This window comes from Emydura macquarii, unplaced genomic scaffold (assembly GCF_026122565.2).
Source record: "Emydura macquarii macquarii isolate MOO-44397 ecotype Brisbane River unplaced genomic scaffold, CSIRO-AGI_Emac_v2 contig_2199, whole genome shotgun sequence".
Taxonomy (NCBI): domain Eukaryota; kingdom Metazoa; phylum Chordata; order Testudines; family Chelidae; genus Emydura; species Emydura macquarii.
Genome location: NW_027132336.1, coordinates 658707 through 678661, shown reverse-complemented (window position 1 = coordinate 678661; position 19955 = coordinate 658707). Strand labels below are relative to the sequence as shown.

The window sequence follows — 19955 nt, the reverse complement described above, 5'->3', positions numbered from 1 at the left end:
ATGAAACGTCTTGCCTTGAAACATATCCAGGCAAAGCCCTCCAGGAACAGAGGGGCAGTTTGCACCTCACCAAGGCGTGTTTAGGACAAACCCAGCTCAGCATTCTAGGAACAAAGGACTGGCCTGGGCATCAAGGGAGGATCAACTGGACTCGAGTGAGTCACCTCCCTTCCTTTGGACAGCTTGGAACCATGATGAGGTAATGCTCACTGACTCTGGACATGAATCAGTCCATATAAGAACATTGTTTGTCACCTGACCAGGAGGGCGGGGAACAAAGCCCCAGAGGGGAGAAGAAACATTATAAAAAGAGGAGACATTTGCCATGCTCTCTCTCTCTTCCATCTCCATCTACAAACACCAACAAGCAACTGGAGTGCTGACCAAAGGGGAGGGCCTGGCTGAAGGGCAACCAGCCAGGCTGTGATGAGAATCCCCTAAGTTTGTAAGGTTGCTGAAAGTATTAAGTTTAGTTTAGAATGCATTATGCTTGTGTTTATCTTGACCAAATTTGACTTGTTATGCTTTGACTTATAATCACTTAAAATCTTTCTGTAGTTAATAAATTTGTTTTACCTAAAGCAGTATGTTTGGTTTGAAGTGTGTTGGAGACTCCACTTGGAACAACAAGGCTGGTGCATATCAGTTTCTTTGTTAAACTGATGAGCTTATATGAATTTATATTGTTCAGTGGGCATAACTGAACATTTAAGATGGAGGTTCTTATGGTCTCATCTGGGACTGGGGTTGTTGGCTGGGGTCATTCTGTTGCATAATCCAGAGTGGCTGGCTAGAAGCACTCACTCACTCACTTAGTTGGGAGCTGCTTTCATACTGGAGGTTGTGCATGAACAGCCCAGGAGTGGGGGTTCTCACAGCAGAGCAAAGTAAGACGGGCTCCAAGAGTGGTGGATTGGGGTGACACATCAAATCACCAGCCCAGATTGCACCAGGGGAACGTCACAAATATCCCTGTAACAATTTTACATTAATTGTTCATAAAAGGATTAGCTAACTCTTTGGTAGTGCACAATCATGGACACAGTTCATGGGACTCATATGTCCCAGAAGACTGCATCCACTAATTCTGTACTGACTGATCCTAGGGATGGCTGACTCGTAGCCTAATCTTTCAAAGTGTTGGGTGATGTCTTCTAACTTCATGGGAATTGAGGGCACTCTGCACCTCACAGAATCAGGCTCCAGTGCAGAAAACCTGATTAAAAGTCTACTGAAGTCAATGGAAAGACTCCCATTGATTTCAGTTGGCTTTGAATCAGGCCCTAAGTGAGAGAGAAGGTGTCCTGTAGCTCACAAAAAGAGAGCTACTTGGGGAGCCAGGAACTAATGTGAATTAGATCCCTACAGGATGCAGCCACATCGTACCTGTCTTCTGATTTCTAGGGCTGCAGTAACACCTGTGCAAAACCATGGGAAGAAAGAGAAAGGCTCTGGAAGCAAAGGATTTGGGATAGAACAAAAAAAGGAGAGGTTAATTACTCTAACTTATGGTTCTTCGAGATGTGTGGTCCCTATCTGAATTCCATATGTGGATACGCATGCATGCAATGTGCCAGAGCTGGAACTGTTTTGAAGCCGTTTCCATTGAATCGTGTGTGCATTGTGCATCATCCACATGTTGTGTCCAAGGTCTTATGGGACCGCGCGGGTTGACACTCCCTCAGTTCCCTCTTACCAACAGGCACTGAGCATGTAGCAGAGAGGATGGGGGATGGGATTGGAAATCAGATAGGGACCACACATCTTGAAGAACCATCAGTTACAGTAAGTAACCTCTTCATTTCTTCTTCGTGTGCTGGTCCCTATGTGGATTCCATATGTGGATAGCATAGCGACCAGTATTCAGTTTGGAAGTGGGCATGAGGTCTCAACACGTGAGAGTTTGTAAGACTGCGCTGCCCACTGCCCGATCAGTTGCTGCTGAGTAGGCTATGGTGTAATGAGCGGTGAACGTTGCTGCTTTGCAAATGTCCTGACATGGGATGTCTGCGAGGACGGCAGATGAGGTGGCCTGTGCTCTTGTGGAAGGAGCGGTGATGACTGGTGGCAGAGCGACTCATGAAAGGGAGTAACACTCGGTGATGCAGTGGGCAATCAATTTGGAGAGGCGCTGGGAAGACATGGCCTTGGCAGTTTTCTGCTATTGTGAGAAAGTCTAGGTGATGCTCAGAAAGTATGGGTGCACTGGAGATAAAAGGCCAGCGCATGATGGATGTCGAGGGAGTATACTATGGGTTCCCTGTTGGAAGTATGTGGCTTAGATAAAAGGTTGGGAGACGGATGACTTGGTTGACATGTAACGGTAAGGCCACTTTGGGGAGAAACTTGGGGTGGAGTCATAGGGAGACCTTGTCTCTGTGGAATACCATGAAGGGTGGGTCTGCCAGTTCACTGACCAAAGATATGGCCACTAAAAAGATCACCTTCATAAACAGGTAGGTGAGTGAGCCAGCGGCTCAAAGGGCAATTCAGTGAGGGCTGAAAGGACAAGATTAAGGTCCCGGGGAAGGGGGAAGCGGGGTGGATAGGTTTCCTGATTGAAGGGAAGGTTTTAAGGAGGCCACAGAGGAACCAAGTAGTGGTGGGATGGTTGAAGGCAAAGAAGCCATCTACAGGCAGGAGGAAGGCACTGATCGCCGCCAGGTGTACTCGAATAGAGGAGAGGGTGAGGCCTGAGATAGTCCAGAATGGTCGGTATGGACACGGTGTTTATGGAGTGATGCTTGTCGGATGCCCATTGCGTGAAGTGTTTCCATTTGGCTTGGTAGCAAGTCCTGATCATGGGGTGACAACTAAGTGTGAATACACTCTGTACTGGTGCAGAGTATGCATTGTCTATCTGCAAGCCCCATCCAAATACCAGGCCATAAGGTATAGAAGATGTGGGTTAGGGTGAGTCTGTACCTTTAGTTGGAACAAAGTAACGTCTCTCTCCCTGCCTAGGTGTTGGGGTGCAAGATGCCAGGACATGCCAAATTGCTTGTGTGGGTTGGAGGATTGTGTTGTGGATTGGTAGTGCAACACAAAGGACCCACTGGTTGCAAGATGTCCAGGAACTCATCCTGGGGATGTGTGACATTCTCTGCCAGGAATTGAGGGCAGCTGCCATCTATCATAGGAGGTCTTGATATTGACCATGGCCATCCAGTAGGGAAAGTGATGAGGGGGAAGAGGGGAGCACTTCATCCAGAGACTACAATGCCCCAGTTGGAATCAGTGCTTCCAATGGTTCTGGCAGTACCGACAGTGCCAGGGGCATAATGGAGCCATGTGGTTTGTTATAAACTGAGGGAGGGGCAGTATACTCCAATGGAGGTCTGTGCTGAGGATGGGGTGGTCATAATAGGGGTCCCAGCCATACCAATAGGGTTGTTGGTCTCTGTGTTGGAGGGCCACGGGGGTATATAAACCACTGCTCCACTGGCGGTGCATATGTTGATGCGTATATTTGTTGTGGGCTATATGAATGCACCGGGGAGAAGGCCGAGCCCAGTTCTGATGATCAATCTGAATCTGATTGTTGTTCTGGAAAGGGCAGCGCTGTTGGAGAGGGTGGAACCAGTGGTGTGGATACTTTTTGTGGTTTTCCAAGTTGTCTTGTAAATGAGTGATATAGTGGCTGCGGCTCTTCCACCAGAGATGGAGGCATGATGCCAGAAAATCTGTGCTACTGTGGGGAGCCCTCGAGCAGCAGGAGCAATTCTGCTGTGGGTGTCAGGAGCGATAGGCGACCTGGAGTGCACATGGTACCAGGAATACACACGTTATCAGGAGTAATAAGCTAGACAGACCTGGCAGAATGGATGGAGCCAGGGGTTCCAATGGTTCATCAGTGGTCAAGTTAGTAATTGGTGCCGGCTTGGCGTGATGTTTGGTCTTGCATTCTGCTTTGGATCTTTTTGACGCACGTGTTACTGTTTCCACATGCAACTTCTCACCCGGCTCGGCTAGGTAACACTGCACTTAGAGGTGGTTCCTCTCAGGGATCCGCCCTTGTGCCCACGACTGTACTTCTTGTGTGCAAGATGGGACTTGGCCTACACCATCAGTACCACTGGTGTCTCCCTGGCAGAGGACGCACTCACCACCAGTGCATCCATCGGTGCCACCTCTGGGGGCGCATGCAGACACATTGCCTGCTCCATGAGGTGTTTATGTTGCCTGAGTTCTCTCACCTCGTGAGTTTCAACGGGGAAGGAGCAGCAGATGGAGCACTGGGCAACAACATGAGACTCCTCTAGACAGTACAGGCAGCATTGATGGTCATCACTTACCAAAAATGATCATGGGCATGTAACGCAGTTCTTAAACCCAGCTTAATGGGACATAATGCCCTGGAACGGGTAGAATGCCCCCGAGAGAACCATCTGATTCTAGACTAACTACGATTTCCTACAAACTATTGACAACTATTAAAACGAATAACTACTAACTACTAAAACTTTTTTTTTCTGCTATGCAGCTCAGAAGTTGAAGAGGAGGAGTGTTCTGACTCTGGCCATGTGGCAGTAAGAGGGAACTGGGGGACATCGACCCACGCAGTCCCATAAGACCTCGCATGCACATGGAGACAATGCACAACACACATGCGGGTTGACGGAAACTACTTCAAAACAGTTCTGGCCCTGCACCTCTATTTTACTCATCATTTTCTTCTAGATACGAATTACAACTGCATATTTCAATTTGACTCAAATCAAACACCACTACTATGAAATAACATTGAACTCTCTTCACATATACAGGAAATTTTAAAGTCAAGAATAAATATTAATGTATTGAATTTCAAAGAGACTTCTTCTCTTTGAACTAAGACCACAGTATCAGTAGGAAGCAGAAAACACTATGAGAGAATGTGACCCTGGATTTTATTGACATGCTTACCTTTACCATTTCTTTGTATTTTTCTTTTAGTTCTTGATAAACCTGGCTGTATTTAGCCACAGAAATGAGTGAAAGTGTACTTTTAAACTCACTCTGCTTCTCCTCTGTGGACCATTTAGCCAGTTTAGACAACAGTTCATTTCCAAGCCATGTTATTTTGGGGTATACAATTCCATCTGCAACCCAGTTTTCTGGAGAAGAAGTTAAAATAGACACAGACCTTCAAAAATATAAGAAATCCAAATAAATACAGTGTATTTCAATGATTAAATGAAAAGGTTAGCTCAAGAGAAAAAAACAGAAGCCATTTTAAACATAAGCTTTATTACATTTATCTTTTGCATATATCATAGGGCGGGATTTTCAAAAGCACTCAGCATTGGCCTAACTTCTCCCCCATTGTAGTCAGTGGCCTCCACTGACTTCATCTGGAGCGGAGGCAGATCAGTGCTGTGAGCTTTTGAAAAACTCACTGTGTGTGTTGGAGAAAGGAACTGACTTACCAGGAAAGATCAGAAGAATTGATATTTATGGCTTGACAATATGGAGACTAAGACACCAATCCTGCAAACACTTAAGTGCCCACATAACTTTACTCACATGAGTTCCCCCATTGGCTTCAACGGGACTATTCATGTGCATCATGTTAATCACATAGCTGTGGGCAGGGTTGGGGACTAAACAGGGGATTTGATCAAATAATTGCATAATGTTAAGGGTATAAAGATATAAGAGGAAAATGAGATATTCAGGGTGGTTCAAAGGATAGAACAAGAAACAAATAGGTAACACATGAAAATAATAGAAAATAGAGAGAGTAGAAGGAAAAAAGTCTTAACAATGAATTCTGTCAGGCAATAGAAGAGTCTCCCAGGTGATGTGGTAGAATTCCTATTGGCTAAGATATTTAAAGCTAAACCAGACATTGCACGTGGGTGCACTGTACATAACACTGCAGCATTGGCCCAGGGATAGACTAGGGACTGGACGTTGCAAGATGGCCCAGCTCTCTGGTCCTGATCCAGCAAAGCACCTAAACACATGCTTAACTTTAAGCATGTGAATAGTCAGCGGGGCTTTTCACACACTTAAAAGCTAAGTGTCTGCATAAATATTTTGCTGGATCAGGACTAGAGTGCTCAGCACCTTGCAGGATTGTGGGTTGGGCAATCAATCTGGCATTCCCCGGGTCTAATTTTCATGATTTTAATGTACCATGTCCCAACTTGGAGAAATCTCCAACTTTGACCCTGATACTGCAAACACACAAGTCCTTCCATGCAAAACTGGAACAGGTTTAGTTGTACAGCTACAAATTTGGAATTTTTCAATTATTAACTGAGAAATATTTAATATCTAGCTAATTCCACTTCAGTATTGTCACCTAACAATTGTGAAAAGAAAGCAGAATTGAGTAAATGAAAAACGTTACTTTTCTATTACAGTAAGATGAAACTGTGATCCATAGTATGATTCAATCAATAGGATCTGAAGGCTTGATCCTTCCCCCATTAGAGTTAATGTGAAATTCCCATTGCCTTCAAAGGAGCAGGATCAAGCCGTAACTAAGAAGAATGCACTCAGTTCAGGTCTCTGAGAACAGTGAGCAAACAATTTTATACCAAGTGAATGGATTCAGGTGTGCACATCCTGCCATAGGGCGATCACAGCTTAAATAAGGAACAACGGATGCTTTATCACATTAATCAGGCCCTATATAACACAAACAAAATCATCCAGACACAATATAGAAGAGGCCATGCAGAGGTTTGCTTCCCCTCTCTCTTCCACTTTCCCTCCCCAGCACTCACCATTCATCCTCTTTAGTGTGTGCAAGTCGAATTTGGTAAATGTTGCACTTCTTAACCTGATATTTTCCTTCATTACTTTCCTCCAGTGGTAGAAAGGTCACAGTCCCATTAAAGGTATCTGAAAAGATTTGTAAACTGAGGAATGTTACTGGTTCAAACTATTATGTTGTTTAGAAAAGTGTGCAATTCTAAGCCATGCAAAATAAGAAGCAAATATTTTGTTGTTTATACCGTAGCACAACTCAGTGAAGCCAGCTATATTTAGATGCAGAAAAAAGGAACCCACACTCCCTAATGCTCAGGAGAGGTGTAGTGTAAGAAACAGTTGTATCATCTAAAACGGCTGATTCTTTATTCAGTTTGCAATATTCTGCATATGGTTGCAAGATGTTTTGCAGCATTTCTAAGGCCCTGAGCCTTCAAAGACTTACATGTGTGCTTAACTTTAAAACATGTTAGTTGAATTCCAAGGGATCATATAGTGATAAATATTTGGCCAGTATCTATTACTGAAAGTCATTTACCACCACAACACTGCTACTCACTGTCTCTTTAAAACTGGAAGCCTGAAAAGTACATTCCAGACTAAGGGAGATACAACTACCCAGGGTGGTACATAGCTGTTGTAATGCAAAAGAGCAGTAAGGGCAATGAGAGCTCTCCCCTCTCATTTCAATCTACTTTTTAGCCTCTGACCTAATGCCCTGATCTTACAAATACTGTAATTACCTCTGGAGCCTTTTTTAAAAATTGGCGTCACATTAGCGATCCTCCAGTCATTTGGTACAGAAGCTGATTTAAATGATAGGTTACATACCACAGTTAGGAGTTCAGCAATTTCACATTTGAGTTCCTTCAGAACTCTTGTGTGAATACCATCTGGTCCTGGTGACTTATTACTGTTTAATTTATCAATTTGTTCCAAAACCTCCCCTAATGACACCTCAATCTGGGAGAGTTCCTCAAGATTTATCACCTAAAATGAAAGATTCTCAAACATGAACCTTTCTCACATCCTCAGCCGTGAAGACCCATGCAAAGAATTCATGCAAAGAATCCACAATGGCCTTATCTTCATTGAGTGCTCCTTTAGCATCTCAATCATTCAGTGGCCCCACTGGCTGTTTAGCCGGCTTCCTGCTTCTGATGTACTTACATTTTTTGCTGTTCCTTTTTGAGTCTTTGGCTAGTTGTTCCTCAAATTCCTTTTTGGCCTTCCTAATTATATTTTTACACTTCACTTGCCACAGTTTATGCTCCTTTCTATTTTCCTCAATAGGCTTTAACTTCCACTTTTTAAAGGATGCCTTTTTACCTCTGTTTCTTTTACTTAGTTGTTTAGCCACAGTGATATTTTTTGGTCCTCTTACCATGTTTTTTAATTTGGGGTATATATTTAAATTAAGCTTCTGTTATGGTGTCTTCAAAAAGTTTCCAGAGATTTTACTTTTTGCACAGTACCCTTTAATTCTGTTTAACTAATTTCCTCATTTTTGTGTAGTTCCCCTTTCTGAAATTAAATGCTACCATGGTGGGCTGCCTTGGTGTTTCTCTCCCACCTGTTCCCCCATGGATGTTAAATTTTATTATGTTATAGTCACTGTTATCAAGCAGTTCAGGTATATTCATCTCTTGGACCAAATCCTGTGCTCCACTGAGGACTAAGTCAAGAATCGCCTCTCCTCTTCTGGGTTCCAGGACTAGCTGCTCCAAGAAGCAGTCATTTAAGGTGTCAAGAAACTTTATCTTTGCATCCCGTGCTGAGATGACAGGTAGCCAGTCAATATAAAGATAGCTGAAATCCCCCATTATTATTGAGTTTTTTATTTTTATAGCTTCTCTAATATCCCTGAACATTTCACAGTCACAGCCATCCTGGTCAGATGGTCAGTAATATATCCCTATTGCTATATTCTTATTAATCACCCATGGAATTACTATACATAGAGATTCTACGGTACAGTTTGGTTCATTTAATATTTTTACTTCATTTGACTCTATGCTTTCTTTCACATACAGTGCCACTCCCTCACCAGTACGACCTAGTCAGTCCTTCCCATATATTTTGTACCCTGGATTTACTGGGTCCCCTTGTTTATTCTCATTCCACCAAATTTCTGTGATTCCTATTATATCAATATCCTCATTTAATATGAGGCACTCAAGTTCACCCATCTTAGTATTTAGATTTCTAGCATTTGTATATAAGCACTTAAAATGTTTGTCACTTTTTAGCTTTCTGCTATTATGCAATGTAATTGATGGGACTCTGTATCATTTGATCCTACCTATATTTTATCATCTTCCATCCTCTGCTCCTTACTAGGATATAGAGAATCTCCATTAATAGATCATCTCTTAAAGGATGTCTCTGTCCAAATCACGTGCTCCTCCGCACCTTCCCCAGCCCTTATTTTAAAAACTGCTCTATGACCTTTTTAATTTTATGTGCCAGCAATCTGGTTCCATTTTGGTTTAGGAGGAGCCTATCCTTCCTGAATAGGTTCCCCCTTTCCCAAAAGGTTCCCCAGTTCTTAATAAATCTAAACCTCTTCTCCGTACACCATCATATTGGGGTCCCTATGTGTGGATGAGATGAAGGATAAATATCACATATAATTTTATATATAACTTGCTGTTTGTTTTGTGTTATCATAAAATGTAAATAATGTAATGTATAATGTATATATATATATATACACACATTACATATCATGTAAAAGCCAGCTATTGCCATCTGCCCCTCGAATACCATCCACAACAGCACCGGTTATACATTTCAGGTGGGGGGCATTGTTTGTTTGCTTTTTGGTAAGTTAGCATTTCCTCTTCCATCCACAGGATAACTTATTTCTGACAAAGTGCTGTATAATGGACCGCTGTATTCTGCATCTGCAACAATCACGACTGCCTCCTTATGTTTAACTGCAAGCATCATCATCTTTGGGATTCTTGGTAAGGCAAGCAGTCAAAATCTCACCAGTAAAATGAATCGGTGGTTGCAGCTGTACTTAGCTGTCAGCTAAGTGTCCAAAAAGCTCTGAGACAAAACGCAGCACTTGGACACTTAATAGGGTACACAACACTAAGGAAGCATAACCATGCAGCTCCCAAACTGTTTTGTTTTTGTTTTTTGTGGCGGAGGGAGAAGGGAGATGGACGAAACTTTGACAAGGAAAAATGGTGTGTGAATGCAGGGATGGGAGAGGTCAAATAATCTGGCAGTTGTCTGATACCTTGTTAACATATAACTCATGTATTGTACAAGGTTGGCTTTAATTAACTTCCCTTTTTGCTAGTCAAACGGTATGTCCTAATGTTCTTAAACCACACTCCTTGCTCTTAACACAACCTTCTCTGAATACAAGCAGACAGTACACAAATATCCAGACGACACTTTTGGATGACTTTGGATAGCAGAAGGCAAGTTCTTCAGTGTTATTTTCTAAATCAAAAGGAAACTGAATAAAATCCAACCACAACCTTACTGATTGAACGACATTTATAATCTTCAAATGATGTCCATGTCCTAAAATATGGTGCCAAAACAGAGTTAATGGATCTATGCTGACTTACACCAGCTAAGGATCAGGTCCTGAAATGACCACACCATCTTTCAAAGAGTGACTGCAACATCTAGCTATGCAATCTCATTTTCTAACAGGAATGGTTTGCCTACCATGGTTAACTCCTACATAACTTAGAACAGTATTTCATTTAAAATTCCTATCAAGGAAAAACAAAGAGGGCAGCATACCATAAATAGCATAATATAAGCTAAGCCTCACATGCTATTGATTTTACCTCCCACATCTTCAATATATCCATATGGCCTTCCTATAAAATAACTCTGAATTACTTGATATGTTCCATATGGCATTGCTATAAAAAAGTGATCACAGCTGTTATTGGTATATATTGGCATTATTAATTTATAAAGGTAACCACAAAAATATCCTATAGCAAATATTTTGCTGTTGAATTTCTTCAGCACCCTTCAAATGACAGCAATACAAAACAAGTCATCATTTGTTTGTCTTTTTCTATTCATTTTCATCAAAACAAACATTCCAACACAACAACATAGTCACAAGGGCTCCCAATAAGCAGAGAGGGCCTCTGCTTTCATTCCTTATGCAACCAAAATTCCCACTGACTTCAACAGCAGTTCTGAATGAGCAAGGAATGGAGGATCAGGAAAAGGGTGCAACTAGTATGGACATGTTTAGATAGTGTTGCACTTTTGTGTACAGCACTGTGTGGATTTGGTAAGCATGACCTTGATTAACTTAATCCATCTTTATCCCCTGTCTGATGAAAATATATAAACCCATTCCAACATGGGTGTTCCAAAATCATTTTATTTTTTCTGTAACATGTCTATCAAGCTATTCCTTACGGGTGGAATCCCTGGAGGAAGTTTTAAAACCAGACACAGGGCTGTTGATTTACACAGGTATGAGATAAATGACTTTTCTTTCCATCCTCAAAAAATTATTCAAAAGTACAATATACGCTGTAAATGGTTTCAGAAAAGATATTGAGTGAGAATTGCAAGACATCTGAGTATTTCAAAACAGCTATCAGTGTTGGTCCCTTCGTTCAGTTACTTTACTTGCTTTTGGATTTAGGTTCCTTTCCAAGTACCAGTATTAGAATTCAATCCACACCCACATATATTTCTTCAATGGGATTCTGCACAGGTGTAAAGATCCACTTTGCATGGACACCTTGCAGGATCAGGGTCATGAAAAGTAAAATTGTCTGTGCACAGAACACATTACTATATACGTCTGTTCAGGAAAGCTTAAAATTCCATTCCAATTTTGGCTGGCCATATTCCTAGAGGTTTCATCAATGACAATCTTTAAATAAAGATTAATCTTTAATTCCTGGAGACTCCAGGACAATCCTGGAGGATTGGCAACCCTAAATGCCAGGATTATTAAGCAACACAGACACTTTGAAAGAGAGAGAGAGACTTAACTTACTCTGAAATTTCTTACAAGCCATATCAGGTTCTACAGCTGCAGATGTACCCTCGCTGGGATTATTTAGCTGAGGTTAGTCCTGCTCTGAGCAGGGGGTTGGACTAAATGACCTCCTGAGGTCCCTTCCAACTCTATGATTCTATGTCCTTTTTTAATTCTGTACTTTCAAAGGCTATTGTCAAGCTTCCTAAAGCTACAATTAGGCCCACACTGCCAGCTGTGTTTTTGTTTGGGCAGCCTACTCCTCTTGGAGCTTGCCTATTGCACCATACTTCTACTTCCTTCTCAAAAGAGGTAAGCATTATTTCAATACCCTACTTGTTCACAAGAATGGACCAGACAGGCTAAACGTAGCAACAATATAATGCATGAGGCTGTGAAGAAATCTAGTAGAAGCTGGAATTGTCCCAGTGCTTATTTGGGGCGATGAGAGGTTTTCCAATTAGATTAGAAGGGCAGGTGACAAAAGCTGGTGTTTTAAAGGGTGGATTCTAGTCTGGGGCTGTCAGCTTCCTTTAAAGCAGCACTGGGCTCCCCGATCCCGGGAACAGGCACCTCAAAGTGAGTCAGAACTACTTCGGGTGGCACGCTGGAAAGCACAGAAGGGACTTGGCTCTGTGGCCCCGCTCACCCCGGTTTTTCAAGTTACCTTTTATGACCATTTCTTTCCTCGGTGCCGGGGAACGCGCGGGAGGCTGGCCCTTAGGGAAGAGCGTTCTGAGGACCGCAGCGAGGCCGGGAACATCTGTCCCGGGCTGTTGTTCTTTCCCAAGCTCTTTAACAAAGGCCGGCATGTCACAGCCTTCCTGAGCAACCATGCTGGAGAAGTCACGCCAGAGAGCTTCCAGCATTGCGGGGGGAGAGGGGGGCCCATCCCCCGCAGTCACTTGCCTCTCCTCCCCCCAGTCCCCTCTCATCCCCCTCCCCTCGCCCCCATCCCGTCTCCTGCCCTCCTCTACCCCTTGCTCCTCGCCCCCGCCCGGCTTTGCCCCTTGCCCCGCCGCCGCCGGGGGAGGCCCAGGGCCAGGCAGCCTCCTCTCCGCCTCAATCCGGGAGCCGCTCAGTCTCTTGTTCACCACCTGGGGTTTCTCCAGCCAGACACTGACCGCGGCCCAGAAGCCCCGGGGCAGCAGCGAGGCGCTGTCCCGGAGAGCGATCGCCCCGGCCAGCCCCATGTGTCCCGGCGGCCGGCAGGCAGGCAGCCAGCTCCAGTCCGGCCAGAGTCGCGCCGAGTGAGCGTGGCTCGTCTCTGTCTCCGCCCGGCGGAGGGAGGCGGGCGAGGCGCAGGCTTGTACCGTCAGTTCCTGGAGCGGAGCAGGCTGGGCGGCGGCAGCAGCACCGGTAGGTAAGTGAGTGACTCTCCCCCCCCCAGGGGATGAGACGGGACGGGAGTCCCAGCCGAGTTGCCCCTTCCCGCTGGGGTTCAGATCAGAGCCAGCCCGGCCGCGAAGGGGAGAAGTCATAGAAACAGCTGATCCCAGCACAGAGCCATGGCGAGCTATCCCCTCCCCTCCGGTGTGAGCGTCTTCTTCCCTCGGCTCCAAGCGTTCCACTCCTGGGACCCTTCTCCTCACCCCCCGCTGGGCAGAGAGAGACGCCAGACAGCGGCCCTCCGCCCGCGAAGGGCGATAGAAAGGGCCGCTCTCGGGTTCTCCTCCTTCTGGACACAGGGTTCGCTGCTAAACTCTCGACAGGCTGTTCAACGTGTAGTTTATCCCTCCCTCTGGTTGCATTTCTGCCTCGTCCAGTAGCAGACTGGTCTGAGGGTCTCCTTCTGAATGTATTTCGCTCTCTGCTGGTTGTGCATTATATTGCAGTGGCATTTCCCGAGGAGAGTGTAGGTGTTGTTGGTGCCTGACAGTACAGATACAGTGCAGGTTTTTTTACTCTATGCTATTCTGATCGCTCTTGGATGTCTGGGCGGCATCATTTGTGCATTGTTATTTCTCAGCAGTATATTGCCAATTGTTCTGTGCTGACTTATCAACAGCTATTATTACCCCCTTATGAATTTTCATTACTAACAAAAGTTCCCCCCCAAGCCCAGTTTTTTACTTGGCAGCTCTCAGTGAACTGGGTCAGTTGTTTACAGTCACTTCCACACACAGATCCCAAGATGTAAAGTCATGGAATTTCTAAAAACACAAAAGTAATGGAATCATGTCTGCCGGGCTGAAAAACAGAGCCTTCATACTTTGAGGTTATTCTTCAATACAGTACTTTCAACATGTAAATCATTCTACTTTGTTTACTGTAACTACTCTACTGGGGCTCCTTATTGAATTTTCAAGCTGTTTGCCATCATTACAACATTACACTGAGGCAAGAAAAAAAAATCAATTTTCCTAAGTCTTAAACCCAAGTTCTCCAAATACCTATATATGAGCATAACTTTATTCACATGCTTAGTCCCATTGAGCTTCATCGAGCTACCATGTAAATGAAGTTACACACATGCATAATTAATTGCAGGATTTTGATCTTATTTTTTCTCCTTGCTTCAGATCAGCCTAACCTGTAGGCTTTGATTTGCGGCTCTGACTTTCTACCCAGTTCATCAGCTCTCCCACTGACTTGCCATTTTTTATTGTTTGGTTGTCAGAAATGTAGTTAGTTTATTTTTCTGCTTCAGGAGGTCAAGCTCTTTCCTGTTGTCTGTTACTTTCTGTTTTTCTTTTAAAGCAAACTGCTCAGCAGGTTCACTGCACCAACACAGGACTGCTAACTCACCTGTGTTTGAAAGATAGCACCCAGAAATTGCACCCCCCACTTCTCTTCTAAAACATTCTCATCAACCACAACTGCAAAGCTGTGCTGTGGTCTCATTCTAGGAGGATCAGGTTGTGGGGAAAGAGATGCTAAGAGGTAAAAATGGAACAAAGAGAGAAGTGGGAAAAGAAAAAAATGAAACCACTATTGGTAAATTAAAGGGTCACATGCACCTTCATTGCTTATGTAGACCAAGTGTATAACTACACCCAGCCAGGCCCATCACTCCATTCCAACCAATCCTCCCCCACCTGTAGGCCTCCATTTGCCTTTCAAAGTTTACATGATAACACAAGATCCCAGCCCACATGAACAATGAATAGTTGGTGGTAGTAGGAGGTAGCAGAGAGCTTGCTCTATCTACACCACCAAGTGGGCACGTAGATTTTAGTGGAAATCAGGCTTTTCTGATTTTCACTCAAATCAGTAGGGTTCTGCCCATTTCTGCATACAGATTTAATCTCTGGTGGTTGTATGGCTCACTGCAAGCTGCTCTTTATCCCGTTCCCATGCATCTCTTCCCCCTCAATCAGCATGGTTCTAATCCCCCGACTCATATCTGTGATTACATGGGGAGTGTCCTTCTGCCTAGTTCAGTTTTGAAATGCAATATAAACGAGCTGATTGCAAGAACAAGATCTTCACCAGCGTGTAAGGTGGTGGATGAGGAGATGAGGTGAAATTATAAGATGGGAAAACAAAGACCAAAATTGGTGTGTGTGTTGGTAATTTTTGTTTTCAAACAGTTTACCTAACAGCAGTTTGATTAACTCAAACTTTCATTCTAACAATAATTCAAGACTGCTTTGTGTTAACCCACAAGGAATTAATAATGAGTTGGCCATGGTTCTGAGTTTGTTTAGATCAAGATAGAGTTATCTCACAAACCAGAAGGATTCAAATGATCATAAACCTGATTATGTCCTCAGCCGGTAATAGTTACCTTTATTCCCTTCAATGGGACTATGATGATCTACACCAGCTGAGGATCTGTTCCTCTCCCTGTGTGGATGCACAGCTGGATGAAAGAGCATTTGGGCCCAAATCAGCAAAGGGATTTAGTGTTGCATCACCAAACAATGGAGCAGCCCCTGTAGGGGCACTCATCTGAGAGGTGGGGAATCCCTTCTCATCAGACCTGGGCTGGTACTGAACTGGGATCTCTCCCCTCCCAGGGAAGTACCTTAACAACTGAAATAAAGTTTATAAGGAAGGTGGCCTTCCTTTTATGTAGTTTTATTAATATGCATCCATTGTATATTTTTTCATATTTACCTAACTGTAAAATGCTCATTTCACATTTTAATAAGAAGGTGTATAATCCATTTATATCTGATCAAAGACAGTTATTTAACTCGTACTAAATCAGTTATGTTAGAAAAAGAGAAGGCCAGTCTTAACAGTTGGGTCTGTGGTCCCTGTCCCTTTTGAGTGACTTTGTATGGATTTAATGAAGAACCGCTTTGTGATGGGGTGCACTCACCCCTCATGAGTGCCTCCTGTCAACTGGGAGTGGTGCTGGGATCTTTTTCTCCAAGCACCCCCTGTAGGCTGCCAACCTCTCTAGGAAGGTCTTCAGTGGCTCAGCCCTCCAGCCAACTCACACACAGTCAACAGGCATGAATGAACCCCTTCCTTGGTAACAAAGGTCCAATGAGGACTAATGCTGCACCCTGGTTAGTGTCTTCAGCCTGGGTCTCTGGGCTCAGTACTCAGCCCTTTCTGGGCTAATTTTAAGTCCTTCCCTGCCCTGTTAGAGAGCACTACCCCCAGGGCTTTCTCCTTAGAGTCCCTTTGTCTTCACCAGTTCTCTCTGCCCCAGCTCTCCAGCCAGGTCATCTCTCAAGTTCCAGGGGGGAGAGGGTGCGGCAACCACGAGTTCACCAGACAATCAGTCTTTCAGCCGTGTCCCTGGGCCCTTAAATTCCAGGCCTTTGTTTGGGTTTCTAAATGAGCCTATCCATTTTTCAGGGCTTAAGCCACTGCCCCAGCAGTTGGTGGGGGCACTTGGGCCCACCCACTACTCCAGATCCCAATCCAGAGACCCTCTAATTAGCAACCACGTACTGCTTCCTTTACTTGGTTGCTCCTGCACCTGGCCTTTTTACCTCTGTCTGTTACCTTAGGGCTAGAGCTCTCAGCTCCTCTCGCTCCCAGGTTTAGCTAATGCAACCTATCAAACACCCTTTGGCTAAAGCACAATGCCCTTCCTTGCCTATCTGGCCCCAGCTAAGAACTAAGCTGCTAAGCCCCTGCAGCTCTTTTTAACTGAGCCTCTTCTGATTGGCTGCTTCTAATGAAGCCTCTTTAAGAAGGCCTGAGGACTCAACTTTGCTGCTTTTCTCCTGGGGCAGGATGTAGTAGGGCTGCGGGGCTTCCAGCAGGGGGCCTTGAAGGCTGAAATAAACCCTTCAATTCCCTTTTTTATCCACTAATAAAATGGAAAAAATGAGACATCTGCAGTGTTTTAGTTCATTGGAGATATGTTCTTGTTGGATGCAGACGTATTTAACTTCAAGATGGCATCGACTAGTGATCTGAAAGAAGCCAGTTGCAACGAAAGTTCGTGGGACATCTTGCTACCAGATTTCCCTAAAGGACCACTTTGTGAGTACCGCAAGAGGGCTTCCTTCAGTTGGAAGGAGATGGCAGTGTTTACAGATGGAGAAGATCTCATCCAGTTCAAGGTAAGTTTTTCCAAGTATTGCTATGTGGTCCTAGGAAAGCGAGAACGTTTTTGAAGGAGAGGGCATAAGTTGAAGTAATAAACGATGGGCCGATGTTGGGTAAGAAGGGAGCATTTTTATGTAGTCACTTTTTAGAGTAGAACTGACTTCTAAACAATACTTCTTTCACTACTCTGATCAAACATAACTTTTTTTAATTTCACTGCTAATGATGAAACTGGGAAGACCACCAAACACTAAATTACAAGAGTCTAGACTCCATTTCCAATTAACCACGCAGTGACTTATACTTGCAAGGGACCCTATCCAGATCAAAGTTGTAATGCTTCTCCTTCTGTCTAATAAGAGCACTAAAACAATTTTAAGAAATTGCAATGTACAACAGCTTCTGACACATGCAGTGTTAAGTGTCTGGCTCACTCAATTAGAAAGATGCATCTGGCGATCACGTTATCTGTGTAATATCACATTTTGATATACTTTTATCTTGAATATATCAAATTTTTAAATTCAGCCTTTTGGCTTTTTAAATTTTATTTGGATATTTACTTCTTTATTTTGTCTGAACAAACAGCTGCTGTGCTAGGAAGCCTAATTCAGTCCGGGAATTAACTGACTAACTTGATTCTTTGATATGTACTTCTTCCAACTTTCTGGTATTAAATTTCTATTGCCAACTTCTCCCCCCGTCTCAAGAATAGAATCTTCGCTGCTTTCGAAAATGATCCTGTCTTCGCTCGTTACCCCGGAGAAGATGTAACCATTGAGAAGTATCGTGAGCTGACATTCCTACGCTGTAAAAGGCTCTTTGAATATGAGTTTCTTAAGCTGGAAGAGGTCATGGAGAAACCATTAAAAATTATGGTTTTTATAAACTGCCTAGGGATGTATGATTGGTCACTGGGTACCAAATATTTGTTAAATGCTCAGGTTAGTACAATTCAGAGAAAAGTCGTCTTGTTCTGATTGCATTTTCATAGTTTTTTTCCCCCCCTTTTTGAGGAATATTTTCTAAAAGTAGTATTTTGACACAACTATTTTTCTCTTTTTAAATAAGAAAAGTGAGTTAAACTGTTTAAAAGTGCCGGATTGGATAGGCTTAGTGTGAAATTCTGATTCCATTGAAATCAATGGGACCCACCTTTGGCATTGACTGTAGTGGTACCAGGACTTCACTCTTGGACAATAGAACAGGTGTGATGGAGGCATTGGTAGTGCAAGCTTCTCCACGAGTCTGACCTCCATCTTGGAGGGACCACTCCTATTTTGTGTCAGATTGGCCGCCTTGTTCATTCAGGGCACGCTCCCAAAATCACTGCAGTCAGTGGTCCCTCGATCCTTTATCCTTCAATTGAATCTTCCTGTAAGGATGGTCAATAGAGATGGTTGGATCACATTGGCTGAATGCATTATTTAATGACTTTCTATTTCCATTAAATGACTTATTTGATGAATTATTTCTTCTGCTATATGGCCAGCTCTGCTACTTAGTACCAGTTGTGATAGTGATTTTGTGATGTAGGCTGCTGTCCAGCAGGAATTGAATTCAGACCACCACCTGTTTTGTAATTTAGAACAGCATGAAATGGTCAAAGCTTTTAATTACTGCTGATCTGGGATGGATTTGCTGACCAACTACAGGTTCAGTCCTGGAGTCATCTAAAACTGAACTGTATATAGCGAGATAGTATGTTTTCAAACTTTTTCATCCCTCAAGTGGGCTCTTGCATCCTTAACTACAGGCACAAGTGGAAAGTGAACCCACCGAGTGTTCTGTTACAGCTGCCAAAAGCTGAGCTTGTCACTAGGAGCAAGCTCTCCATGACCCATTCAGTCCTTGGCCTCTCTTCTGTATAATGCAGAGTGTTTTCTGTCTTTGGATGACATTCAGTCCAGTGTAGAGGACTAGCACAATGCCAGTTCACCAGTTAAGCCCTCAAAATAAGGTTTAAGTGGGACGTAAGTGTTGGACAGTTCTGTTGGCCCCCTGCTAAGGGTGAATGTCATGCTTAGTGATTGTTGTGCTTGTTCAAGCACTCTTTCCAACATTTTGACAGAGATCTCACCCTCATCTGTCTCATTTTGAATTTTCAGGTGTTCGGTGGTGCAATTGAGAATACTGGGTCTGAAAGGCATAAGGAATTTGTGAAACAAACCAGTAACATGGAGGTAATTTTTGTGTAACTTTTCAGAGTTGGGTATTGTTATGGTTACATGACTAGCTGCACCTCTGGGCTCTTTCTGATCTCAAAGTGCAGGTGTTTTCCACTCTTAGGGTCTATCTAGTCTGCAATAATGGAGTGTGGTTGCAGCTCAAGTCTCTAATCTAGCTAGCTTGCATACTAGAGCAGTGAAGCCATGATAGTGTAACTCAAGCCCACCCAGAACCTTGGATAATACTCATGGGCTAGCCTGCACTGAAGTCCGGTACTTGAGCTAGTGAAGTTAAAGGAAGGTCAGGTATGTTGGCTTGTGCTGCAATCATACCTCATGACTGGAGTCTAAACATACAATTAAGCTGGGGCCCAGATACACCACATATCCTACAGGTCTGATTAGGTCTCAGCAACCTGCATTTCTGCCCTGCCAGAACCTGTGACTCGTGATATTGACCAAGAGCTTTTGTAAATTAAAGTGTTTTTATTTAGACACTGGAACAAAGCATTAGAGAAAAGGTTATTTTAAGACAGCCAACACGTATATTTACTCTCATCTATTCTTACACTTCACTGCAGGTTAAGCTTTCCTCTTAAGTTTCAGGAACAGAAATAAACCAGCTAACATTCTGAGTC

At 43.6% G+C, this 19955-nt stretch overlaps 2 protein-coding genes across 4 annotated transcripts in view; one reads left to right on the top strand and one right to left on the bottom strand.

The window, feature by feature from the left end:
• Positions 1-12593, bottom strand: part of TRMT44 (tRNA methyltransferase 44 homolog) — a 31539-nt gene extending 18946 nt beyond the window's left edge. The window contains exons 1-3 of one of the 2 annotated variants that reach the window (XM_067558877.1): positions 12357-12593; positions 6717-6834; positions 4906-5125 (exon numbers count right to left, since the gene is read on the bottom strand). In XM_067558877.1, the coding sequence (XP_067414978.1) occupies positions 4906-5125; positions 6717-6834; positions 12357-12558 (540 nt within the window). In that variant the 5' untranslated portion in view covers positions 12559-12593. The remainder of the gene's footprint in view (positions 1-4905; positions 5126-6716; positions 6835-12356) is intronic. The other variant, XM_067558878.1, reaches the window with a different exon arrangement.
• A 434-nt stretch (positions 12594-13027) lies between these two features.
• ACOX3 (acyl-CoA oxidase 3, pristanoyl) overlaps positions 13028-19955 on the top strand; it is a 48835-nt gene continuing 41907 nt past the window's right edge. The window contains exons 1-4 of one of the 2 annotated variants that reach the window (XM_067558875.1): positions 13028-13052; positions 16979-17163; positions 17860-18093; positions 19258-19332. In XM_067558875.1, the coding sequence (XP_067414976.1) occupies positions 16996-17163; positions 17860-18093; positions 19258-19332 (477 nt within the window). In that variant the 5' untranslated portion in view covers positions 13028-13052; positions 16979-16995. Of the gene's footprint in view, positions 13053-16959; positions 17164-17859; positions 18094-19257; positions 19333-19955 lie in introns of those variants that run through there. The other variant, XM_067558876.1, reaches the window with a different exon arrangement.